The sequence below is a fragment of the Solanum tuberosum genome, unplaced genomic scaffold (genome assembly GCF_000226075.1).
Source record: "Solanum tuberosum cultivar DM 1-3 516 R44 unplaced genomic scaffold, SolTub_3.0 scf00127, whole genome shotgun sequence".
NCBI classification, from domain to species: domain Eukaryota; kingdom Viridiplantae; phylum Streptophyta; class Magnoliopsida; order Solanales; family Solanaceae; genus Solanum; species Solanum tuberosum.
The window spans coordinates 941494-953926 of record NW_006239058.1 but is presented as its reverse complement, the minus strand read 5'-3'; the positions used below and the strand labels follow the sequence as shown (position 1 = coordinate 953926).

The window sequence follows — 12433 nt, the reverse complement described above, 5'->3', positions numbered from 1 at the left end:
GGGGGGGGGGGGGGGGTCTTTTGGTTCTTTTTGTTTTCTTCCCTAGCATGAAAATAAATCTGAAAACTCTGGCATAAACTTAAGTATTTCTTTCCCACCAAAAGACTAATCATGTCTACAAGTTTACTAGCTGTGTTTTGGTTGGATTTTATTACTATCTTGTTGAGTAGTTTATCCTACAGATTGGTGGTAGAAATAAACATTCATGCACTGTTGTTTAGGTTATTCACAACATAGAAGAAAAACGATAGGACATTATTTTCTTGTTTTAGCTTTAATCACCCCTCCATTGTCGGTATCCCATGTGAATCCTTTTTGTCAAAGTTGCATCGGATCTTTAGTTATCTATACATGGACATTCATTTGCACTCTAATTTTTATTATTAGAGAAATTTGACATGCATGTTCAATGTTTTTGTAATGTATACACTGTAAATTTATGTATTACAGAAAATCTGGGAAACTGTTACATCAACATAAAATTGAAACCTCAGCTAGGATCAGTGGTATCCACTTCATATTGCTAGGACATAAAGTCACTTTCCTCACATACCTCAATTTGGTTGGAACTTATGTCAACTTATCAAACATTACACTAGTTTTGAAGAAAGGCAGGCTTATAGGAAGTCTTTTTTGCAGATTTGTGCTGGTAAAGTGACAGCTATACACCTTTATCAAGGAGCATTTGTTGATATTGGAGGTGTTCATGATGGGTAAGCATGTTCATCTGATCTGTATAACAAATTCTGGACATGTATTAGAATTGTCTAACATCCATGTAAATAGTAGGAACGTCCCTCAAATGAAATTGAATGTGGCATGAAAGCATGTTCAAGGAGATGAAGTTTGAAATAAAATGTAAATTGTACAGATTTCAAGAATTCCATACAAATTCTGATTACATTTGTTTCTTCCCACCCATGGCGTAAAGTTGCAGGAAAAGTTTAGGATGTGAGATTAAGGTTTTCTTTTGGAACTGAAACCCCATTACTAGACCGATACAAGCTTTGAAAGGTTACTTGCAGTCCAAGTTGTTAAAATCACCATTCATAAAATAAAGAAAAAGCGGCACCCTTTGTCCAGATTCATTTGCTACTGGAGGATAAATGTAGGAGATTTTTGTCTGTAAAACTTTATCTATCTGCCTTGAGACAAAAGTTTCACTTCCAGATGGTTAAACTCACTCTCTCTATATGTGTGTGCTTCTGGTGGTAGTAGAATCAGAAGGAGTTGAGAAAAACGAATCATTGTGCTACGTATCAGTGATTATGTGTTTAGAAGTAGCTCAAGGTGGTGGTTCTGTGCTTCATGGAGAAGTCATTTTGCATCTTAATGAAATCTGAGAGGGGGAAGGAGTTTTTTCCTTTTTCTTTTTCATTTAGTGGATCGGTTGAAGGAATCTCAGAAGGCGTGCTGAGTCTGCTGACTTTGTTTAATAAATTGTCCATGACTTTCAGTCGGATGAAAGATAATCACTACCAGTGAATCCTAACAGTTTCTCATTGTGTTTTGGAGTTTATTTGATTACTCAACTTTGCTGTTGAATTTGACTAGAATAAGAATTTTAAAAAGGGTCCAAGGAATCTAACTACTTTGTTTTGCTTGTTTCCAATGATTTTAATGAGGCAGCCATAGATCTAGCAGACTAAGACAGTATCAACAAGTACATTAGATGGTGTAAACTTCAGATTCATGTGTTTGATGATTCCCTTGTCAATGCATTGCAGGTGGGTGCCAATAAAGCGAAATGACTGGTATTGGATCCGCCATCACATAAAAGTTGGTATGCATGTCATAGTTGAAATTCTGGTGAGTGATGCTTAATATTTACTGAATTTCTGTTCATCAAAGAGCAGCATCTGATTTCTAGCCTGTATCTCATTTGACTACCAAGTCAGTTCTGCTATGTTATATATCTACATTATACTGCTGAGGGTCATGCTCTGTTATGCACTCATCATCAGTGTTCTTGTTACTTTTTGGCTTCTCAATGAACTTGGAATGAAGTGTATTATTTAGATACCAAATTGCAGATTTAGCTTATATTCATATGTAATCAGAGGTTTTAGGAATCTAGGCTGATATCATGCTTTATTTAGAAAAATCTGATACATTTAGGGTGCACTAGCAGCTTTTTGTCTGGGATAGCATTCGATATGCACAACTATGCATACATGTATACGAGTTTAGGTTGCAAGATATATAGCTGCTGTCATTGTTACAATCATTTTTTTGGTTCATTTATACTTCTAACTTTTCTTATCAGTTATTTCCTTTAAGTACCTTTGTGAAATTGAGATAATTTTCTGGAATTCTGTGATGAAGTTGAAAAGACAAAGAGGACATGTGATCTTTTTATACTTAAATGGCAAAATTTACTTACATGTATCTTTTAGTTTCATCTCTCCTTTCTGGTTCACAGCTATTTCACACATTTAAGGTGCTTGAGACAATCACAATTATCGTGGATTGATGCCTTACAGGTTTTTTTTTCATTCCTTTGCAGGCTAAACGTGATCCTTACAGGTTTCGGTTCCCTATTGAGATGCGCTTTGTTGATCCTAACATAGATCACCTAATGTATGTAGCTTCAGTGTATTTCTGAAACAATCCTTTCTCAAGTTTCTTCAGTGTCAATACTATTCTTGCAAAGGCACATTAATATGTTATTTTGGGTCTCTCTTACTCTCTCACACAGACATTTTAGTTGGTTCTACTTATTTAACACACTAATAGAGACATTAGTGAGAAAGTCCCAGATCAGTCATTAACTATTTATCTCCGCATGTATCTCCTATCATTGCAGCTTTAATAGATTTGATTTTCCGCCTATATTTCATCGTGAAGAGGATACAAATCTAGATGAATTGCGTGTAAGTACCATTTTATTTTGGCCAACTTTTATAAATCCTTTTTTTAGTTCAGTATCTCTATTAAAATTAGGAACTCTTGTTGGAGTTACCAACTTCTTATCAACAATGCATGGAATCTTAAATTCCAAAGTTAGGGTTTTTTGATAGCCCAATTTAACCTCAGAAATAGATGTATCAAGTAATTTAACATTTGACACGTTTGATTGATGAAACTTGACCTAATACATCCTATCACTCGTCTCCAATGAACTGTGAACTTGTATTATAAGCCAACATATTTAAGCCCATGCAGACTTAGTGAGGAACAGACATGATAGAAGTGAAAATTTTCATATAGGTAGAGGATCGGTGCAATGGACACACTTCAATAGAAAAGTAGCTTGCTTACATTCTCAAAACGGTAGCTTTCAGTACCTTCCTGCCTACCGAAATTTACGTGAATGGTCGTCACAGCTCTTCTAATTCAATTCAGTCTAGTTACTTGTGTCAGTGAAACAAAATGATTCTGTTGTCTCTGTATTTGAATACCTTATATGATGGGATTTTTTTAGTTTGTTCAGAAATTTATAGAACTGTGTATGGATAAGTGCGAGATCTGGAGAACTTCTAGTTTTAGAGAACCCCTAATTTAAGTGAATTACTGGGTATTGGAATGATACCGGCTCAAATAGAGCAAAATATCATGCATATTATTCATATATTTCGACCCCAACTAGTTTGAGATTGAGCCGTGGTATGTTTAGAAGCTGTTGTTCTTGTTGTTTTTTATATGGAAATTCTATTTATGTTTTTTTATTGTATCTGCTCACTATATAGATATATTTTAATAAATTCTTTAAACTGATGTTTTAGAGAAAAAAATAATACTATTTAATTACATATAAAGATTTGAAATATTACTGGCAAGTATGACATTTGACATTTTAGGTTTTTATCTATATGTAGCAGGAGACAGTTAGATGTTAAGTACTTAAGTTCTTGTGTAGCATTCAAATACTGCAACAAAATAATTACAAATCTGAAAGCCTGAAAATTCATCTGACTTTTGATGAAGTGTTCACCGATATGAGTATCAGTCTTTAGAATTAGTCTTCAGTGCTCAGACAAATCAGTGCTTCCATCATAAAATATTTGAAAAGGTTCTCTTGTAAGCGAAAAGTAATGTGAAATATATATTTCAAGGTTGAGCCTGAAATACTTTTTGTTGGAATAGCTGCCTTTTTTTGGTGTGTTAGAGTGGCTTAGCATCCCACATTTGTTGGGGAATAGACAGGTGGTTTGCTTATATGGCCTTGGGCTATCCTCCCCCCTCATGAGCTAACTTTTGGGGTTAAGTTAGGCCCTGGTGTCATATCTTTTTCATGGTTCAAAAGCCAGTTAGCATGAAGAGAGGTGCTAGAGTGGGTCAAAGTTCCACATTGCTTGGGGAATAGACTAATTATTTGTTTATATGGACTTGGGCAATCCTCCCTTCATGAGCTAGTTTTTATGGTCGAGTTAGGCTCAAGTGTCATATCTTTTCATGGTGTAAACAAAAGACGCTCCCAATGTTTCAGTTAGAGCTAATATTTATTAATTCCTAACAAATGGTTGTTGGGATCTTGTGTGATCTATTAGAGAAAATCCATCTCTCTTAGAGTTTGTTGGAATTGCAAGTTTTGTTAAGCTTACAGACTAGTGTACCATTTTTTGGAAAGTCATGCGGATCAATGTACTAATTCAGATCAATATCTTTCAAGCCCTACTTTATAGAAGTTTCTTAAATATGTTTGGATAGAGAGATCCCAGTACTTGTAGACTTATATGCTCTGAGATGCATTTATCCTATACAAGCGATATTAAAAAAAGTCTTATACATAGTTACTTTGTCTTTCTGTGACACTTCAATTTCTAGCCGTTGCATAAAGCAGTTTGAGGTTTGTGTTATCAGTTAGTTTGTGGACATCTTTTTCGTCTTCTTTGTTATTGGCCCCATCTTTAATCCAACACTAACAGCATCCTTAAGCGTATGATTTCTTGAATCTTCATTATCTATAGGGATTTGATCATTTTAATGGTCCTATTATATGATGCATACTTTGGTTCATATTCCATAGGATGTTGGATTCACTTTATCTTCTAAATTATTCTTTTGCTGTCTGACTCATTTCCCTTCATAGCGTGATTGTGGAAGACAACCTATTCCTAGAAAAGACCCTGGAGTCAAAGTTGAAGAAGAACCACTACTATCAAATCACCCTTATGTGGACAAGGTATTCCTCTTTTCTGCACATGAATTCTTCAAACTAGGGAGGTTTGAGTAATTGTTATATACCTATATACCCATCATAGCCAAATAATTCTGCTCAAACTTCTTTTTGCTCTTTAACTTAGTTGATCAATTAAATCTGTCCTCTCAAGTTGTTATGTGTTGTATGAATGTGCTTAGAAATGGGACAAGCTAAGATTAATGTCATCCCATTTTGTTAAACTTAACTGATCTATGTCTTTATGTTTTTTAACTGCTGTCCTAAAACTTTATTTCTTACCGATATGCATAGTTATGGCACCTTTTTGGCCATCTCAGCTAACAAATCATGATCAACAATTCTGTCTTATTCTGCAGTTATGGCAGATCCATAATGCTGAACAAATGATTCTGGATGACATGGAAGCAAATCCTGATAAATATGAAGGCAAAAACTTGACAGAGTTAGCTGACGAGGAAGATTTTGATGAAGAAAATAGCACTGAGTACTCCAAAGCTTATTATAAGAAAGCGTTGCTTACCAAGATGATTACAGTGAGCAGCTTATCCAGTCGTTTTTCTCTTCTTTCGTGCATCTATCTAACACGATTTTAATTTTGACAGAAAGTCAGCGTAAGAGAGCTTGACTTGGAAGCTGCACTTGCTGAGCGTCAGGTTTGAGATAATATTGATTACTTTATTGTGAGTTTGTGACTATAGCCATATGTCATTATTATCATGTTTAGGGATAAATTGATAGATTCTTAGATTGAAATCAGGTGCTTATGAATCTGGAAATTCAGAAGGTACATATCAAGCTTGTTTAGCCAAAAACTTAACAGATAGAAGAGAGACGCTTCCTGTGATACATGCTACAATTTGGAACCTTATCAGAACACGTTAAATAAAGTTTTAAGAATCTCAATCTAATTTTAATGTCTGACCTTGGGACAGTTGGAAAAATCATTACGGGTATATACATGTTCTTATTTAAAGTCAACATCTTCGATGTACAAGGCGGACAACGGAGTTATCTTATTTTATAACAAAAATAATCAGCTTTTAGTTGTGTAAAGTTCAAAAATGATATTTGATGGGATAAATATGAACAAAAACTAACAATCATAAAGGCTACTTTGGACAAAGAATACAAAATTGACTCAGTTCTGCTAAAAGTTTCAAGTTGAAAAGAGCCTACATTTACTGAACTTATACATGAGAAGTGCAAACTCATTTTTTCCCTTTTCTGCACAGACCTCCTTGTCTTACTACATCCGTTATTTAAGAAATCCACAGCAAGAACTATATCAAGTACATTAATGGCAATATCATTTGAAAATTCTGCTTATTGGTTACTTTAACCATGTACAAAGTTTTTTGTATCTTGAGTTTTCCTCCCAAAGGTATCTAATTGAGAAAGCATGTCCTCTTTGTGGCTTTTCCTTGTAATTGTAATGCAGCACCATAATAAACTGAGAATAGAAGCACAAGAACGAGGAGAGGTGTACAAAATTTCCAAGCTGAGACGAAACATTGAGATGGATGAATACGATTTTATCCATTGGCGTCGGTCCCTTGAGGAAAGAGAGGCTCTATTAAGAGATATAAGCTGGTATTCACACTGGCCTTTCTCCCCCATCCTAACAGTGCCCCAAAAACATTTCCTCTATAACCCCCACCCCAATGAAATGAAGAAGAAATATTTGTTTATTATACAATTGACATTCATATGTAGTACTAATTTCTCAACTGAAAGACTTGTTTACCTTCTGTTTTCTTTTTAAACCTGAATTGCCTCATCATGTCTAACTTGAGGGTTTTTGTCTGTATCCCGTTAATTTACAAAGCTTATCAACATCGCTAAAGATGCAGTCATTGGATTTGGATATAAGATTGGAGACTTAGTGATAATTGACGCTTTTAATATCTCGAGAATTCTTCTGATTTGTTTATGAATATTCAGTCCTCCAGAAGTCAGTTACTTTTAGTTTTGCTTGGGTCTAGTTTATCTAAAAAGACTCATCATAGAACATTGGTACAAATGGGTCCAGATGGAGTGGAATGGACATAGTGTTCATATAACTGACACCAACTACTTTCTGATTGAGGAATAGTTTCTCATTGTAGTTTGTTAGTAAGCTAACATGCCATGGTGTATGTGACGCACGAGTCACATTGTACTGTCATGTTTACGTACCTTTTAGGTTTTTATAAGGATTACAATAAAGTATGGACACAGGGGTCAGTCTATACAAATGAACGACTTTCAATAAATAAAAGTCAGAGTGGTCGTGTAAGGACATGCCACTGGTTAACAGTGACTGCCATAACCAGGGATTGGATGACTAGAGTATTATCTGTTTTCCTTTCTCACTGGATTGTTATCTGGTAGAGTACCTTGAAACTTTCAGCCAAGTCCAGACATGACCTACCTGAGGAAAACATAGAAGACAAGGGTAGAAATAATTTACAAGAATTACATGTATATTAAACATATAATTGATGTCTCGTCAAAGACTTTAAAGCATTTGATGTTAATATGTGACTACCTTATCTACGCCCCTTGATGTCAGTATTCCGTACCTTCATGTCTACAGCTATCTTCTGCTATTTCTCTTGTTTTTACTAGTCAAGTCATTTACATCCAAGTGGCACAGATAAATTTTATTTTCAGCATTGTTAGGTTATCTGAACTAAGTCCTTTCATCTGCTTTAAAACAATGCATGTGATCCTATGTTAGTATCATTTGAAGAGACGACTTATTCCATCACACTCTGTGTCGCTGGATGTGAACATTTAATCTCTATTTTAGTTATTCTGATTTTGTACTTGTTTGATGCTCTTGCAGTCGCCGAGCTCTTGGGCTCCCACTGGAAGAGCCTGGTAGGTATGTGGATCCAAGTGCTATCAGCAAGGATCAGTATGATCCTGAAAGTCCCTTGTATAGATATGACTACTGGGGCGAGCCAAAGAACTCAGAGAAGAGCAAGCAGGAGCGAATGACGGATGCTCACAATAAATCTATTGTTGGCAAAGGTACTGTTTGGTATGAGTTGTCATATGAAGATGCCATCAAGGAGCAGATGCAGATGGAGGCCCAAGGATTTGTGCGGGAGTTGTATGATAAAGATTCTGACAGCGACCAAGTGAATACAGATGATGAAGATGACGAGGAAGACTTCGATTACAGCATCCTAGGCGACCCAAGTGAAAATACAACCAACCAACCTTATGTCAATGGAACTGAATCTTCTCAGCTATCAGATGAAGGAATGTTTGAAGATTAAGTGACAACTAAGAAACTGATCAGCAGCAATACTGTATTGATAGTTTGTACAGCTAGTACATTAAACGGATGCAATTTTCATAGAGTTTTTCCTTATGGGGGTTTGATTTTGTTGCATCTTTAGAAATGTATTTGTTCTGTGCCTTAGTAGAAAAGAAACAATTTTGTACACTTAACAACCAGTTGGTTTTGTTATCTTCATATTTTTGGTTCCTAAAAGTTATGAGTGGAGTTTCATAATATTATTTACCTTATCAGAAAAAAAGTTATTGGTGCAGTTTCTTGATGGATTATTGTATTGCAAGCTATTTGGCTGATGCTTGAAGAGTTATATGTTCAACATAATCAGTCATTTTTCTTTCAACCTATATTTCGTTTTCACCTGTTGATGGCCAATGTTACTAACATTTGAAGCAATTCAAGTGGTGGGGTAAGTTAGCACTAATGAAAATTTTCCATTCTTAACTAAACATATTGTGTTAGATAGTTAGAACCTCGAGTTAGTTTTGATAATGAAAAAAAATCTTAATAGGAAATGTTTTCCCTTCGAATCAACCAATGAGAAATAAATCCCAGATGATTATACATTTGGGACGTTGGTGCTCTTGCCGTCCAAAAATTAGAGCATATATGTGAAGATGCCATCAAGGAGCAGATGCAGATGGAGGCCCAAGGATTTGTGCGGGAGTTGTATGATAAAGATTCTGACAGCGACCAAGTGAATACAGATGATGAAGATGACGAGGAAGACTTCGATTACAGCATCCTAGGCGACCCAAGTGAAAATACAACCAACCAACCTTATGTCAATGGAACTGAATCTTCTCAGCTATCAGATGAAGGAATGTTTGAAGATTAAGTGACAACTAAGAAACTGATCAGCAGCAATACTGTATTGATAGTTTGTACAGCTAGTACATTAAACGGATGCAATTTTCATAGAGTTTTTCCTTATGGGGGTTTGATTTTGTTGCATCTTTAGAAATGTATTTGTTCTGTGCCTTAGTAGAAAAGAAACAATTTTGTACACTTAACAACCAGTTGGTTTTGTTATCTTCATATTTTTGGTTCCTAAAAGTTATGAGTGGAGTTTCATAATATTATTTACCTTATCAGAAAAAAAGTTATTGGTGCAGTTTCTTGATGGATTATTGTATTGCAAGCTATTTGGCTGATGCTTGAAGAGTTATATGTTCAACATAATCAGTCATTTTTCTTTCAACCTATATTTCGTTTTCACCTGTTGATGGCCAATGTTACTAACATTTGAAGCAATTCAAGTGGTGGGGTAAGTTAGCACTAATGAAAATTTTCCATTCTTAACTAAACATATTGTGTTAGATAGTTAGAACCTCGAGTTAGTTTTGATAATGAAAAAAAATCTTAATAGGAAATGTTTTCCCTTCGAATCAACCAATGAGAAATAAATCCCAGATGATTATACATTTGGGACGTTGGTGCTCTTGCCGTCCAAAAATTAGAGCATATATGCCTTTTATACTAACGGACATACACGTGTCATAATCTTATCCGTTGACCCGATATTTATTAAATATCGGATCGACGGATAAGATTGCGCCACGTGTCCCTATTTAGTCTTCCGTTAGAGTGAAGGGGATATATGCTCTAGTTTTTAGACGGCAGGGGCATCAATGTCCCAAAAGTATAACGGAGGGTATGTACATACCATTTACGATAGTTCTGAGGTATATTTATCATTTTCCCCTTTATATATATATATATATATATATATATTAAAAAGTACCAAATCTCACTTACTATATTTATCAGTTGAAAATAGATCTTATACAAGATAAAATATTCATTTTATCTTTTTAATTCTTTAAAAGTAGATCTCATGCTAGATATAATCATTATTTTCCTAATATTAAGAATTTTAAAATCCCACCAATTAACTATATAGAGATTCTCCAAATTATGCATACCAACAAAAGAACTTATTACTTTTTAAGCTTTACTACCCCATCTCAATTTTGTAAAATATAATGAATTAGTGTGTGTTGATCTAATTGATTATATGTCCATTAATTGGCATTATTATTGTTTTTTCAATTAACATTATAATTTAAACTATAGAAAAAATAGTTACCAACCAATTCTTTTAATGTAAGTAAGAAAAAAGAACTTAGATGTCTCAGTCAAAGCAGAATATATAATGTCGTTATTAAAATTAATTGAGATGTTACCTTACATAAATTATTTCCTTAATTAAATTATATATGATTTTGTGAAACAAAGATAAATTCAGTGTGTGTTTTAAAAAAAATGAATTAAAAATATTAATAGATTCTGTAATTTTATTGTTTGATATTTAAAAGGAAGTGCAAAATCTATTTGACTAGAGCAAATCACTTAATTATTATTTTTCGGTAAAGCGTAAGATTTTATTGCTTGCAATTGGATCTTGAGTGTCGATCTAACAAAAAAATCAATTATTGTCATTTTTTTTATTCGATGGAAAATTGATCTTTTGTTTATGGTGTAAGGATCGGCAATAACTCCTTTTAAAAAGAATTGATCGTCTACGGCTTTGATTACCTTCATTGGTGCTTTCAATCAACTCAAACAATAGGCCAGGAAGGACAAGCTTGAAGCCTTGAAGGCTTGTTAAGTGAACGAAGTGAGAGGGTGGATGTAATTCAGCTCGAACGAAGTGAGAGGGCTGAAAAGCAAGCTCAGCCTAGAGGGAGAGGGAGGTCATTCAGACCCCGCTGGCTCTAGAACGGGGCAGCTCCAGAGGCGCTGCCGCAGGCGCCAGCACCGACATAAAGTATTTTTAGATTAAAGGAAAACACGCTCCACAATAACTAGATTTTCAGCTTTGACAATTATTCCCCCAACTTCTTGAATTTTGTGTCGTTGTATGATGCTAGCATACATCTTTGTTGTATAATAGAAGAAGCATTAATATATTTATTGAATCGGTCAAAATCAAATATGTTTATCCAACTTTCAATTGCTAAAGACATTTCTTTCAATTGAGGAACATTTTAAATAAAATTATGAAGGATATTTCAATAGTAATAAAAAAAAGTTGGAGGGGATCGATATATATTGTTTACACTAATTAGAAGATGCATAAATGCTAGAGCTGAATTGGAGAAGTATGAAAAATATTTCACAATATATTTAACAAAAAATAGATTATACTCTTATAGAAGTATATAATGCATATTGATTGTGTTGCTTCTTTGGTTAAAAAACACGTGTTTTCAATAACAATGACATCATTTTGATAGAATATACGGAAACAATAATGATAATTCACATTAAGGTAAGAGGTGAGCATAAATTTAGCTTTTTTAGAAAAAATACTAGAACATTCTTTTTTCTTTAAATTGTAGAAGGCCTTAAAATTGAAATTACATTCAATCTTTTTGTCTACTATTATTGTCAAATGGAATTAACTTTAAAAAAATATTTTTTTTTTCTAATGTGAAATTATTTTAAACGAGTAAAAATATTAACTAATATTTTATACATTGTGATATGAATAGGAAAATGACGCATTTATATATTTGATCATGTGTAAATAAAGTATTTTAGAAAGAAATCATAACTAAAATAAAATGAAAATCAAGCTAAAGATTTATAAAGATGAAATAATTGTCTAAGTTTGATTATGTATGAGAGCTTACTAAAATATAAATAGGATAAGGGTACAAATTTTAGCATTCTGGGAAAATGAACAAAATATGGATGAATCTTTTTTTTAGCTAATTAATAAATTATCAGATACAATATCTGTAATAAAATAGTACTAATATACATGCAATGCACGAGTAAATGCTAATGCACAGTTGAGCTATCTTTAACCAGATCAAAAACTATGTACGTCTTACTTTTATATTATAAACCAAATATTAAAACAAATTAAAACATTTATCATTTTACAACTTGTAATTTTGTTTTTTATATTACAACACAAATACATATTTTAAAACTTTGTTTTTATTAATACGAGAGATTAATCAATTCATCCCGATCTTAAATAAGTTTTGGGGTTCAACCAAATACTCTGTATC

General features: G+C 33.7%; 1 protein-coding gene across 2 annotated transcripts in view; it reads left to right on the top strand.

The window, feature by feature from the left end:
• The window catches only part of LOC102591466 (protein PLASTID TRANSCRIPTIONALLY ACTIVE 10), a 12875-nt gene extending 3388 nt beyond the window's left edge, over positions 1 to 9487 (top strand). Inside the window, exons 4-13 of one of the 2 annotated variants that reach the window (XM_006351429.2) lie at positions 640 to 713; positions 1728 to 1809; positions 2507 to 2580; positions 2807 to 2873; positions 5033 to 5125; positions 5479 to 5655; positions 5725 to 5775; positions 6561 to 6712; positions 7950 to 8167; positions 9026 to 9487. In XM_006351429.2, coding sequence (XP_006351491.1) covers positions 640 to 713; positions 1728 to 1809; positions 2507 to 2580; positions 2807 to 2873; positions 5033 to 5125; positions 5479 to 5655; positions 5725 to 5775; positions 6561 to 6712; positions 7950 to 8167; positions 9026 to 9246 — 1209 coding nt within the window. In that variant the 3' untranslated portion in view covers positions 9247 to 9487. Of the gene's footprint in view, positions 1 to 639; positions 714 to 1727; positions 1810 to 2506; positions 2581 to 2806; positions 2874 to 5032; positions 5126 to 5478; positions 5656 to 5724; positions 5776 to 6560; positions 6713 to 7949; positions 8630 to 9025 lie in introns of those variants that run through there. The other variant, XM_006351428.2, reaches the window with a different exon arrangement.
• The last annotated feature ends 2946 nt before the right edge of the window (positions 9488 to 12433 follow it).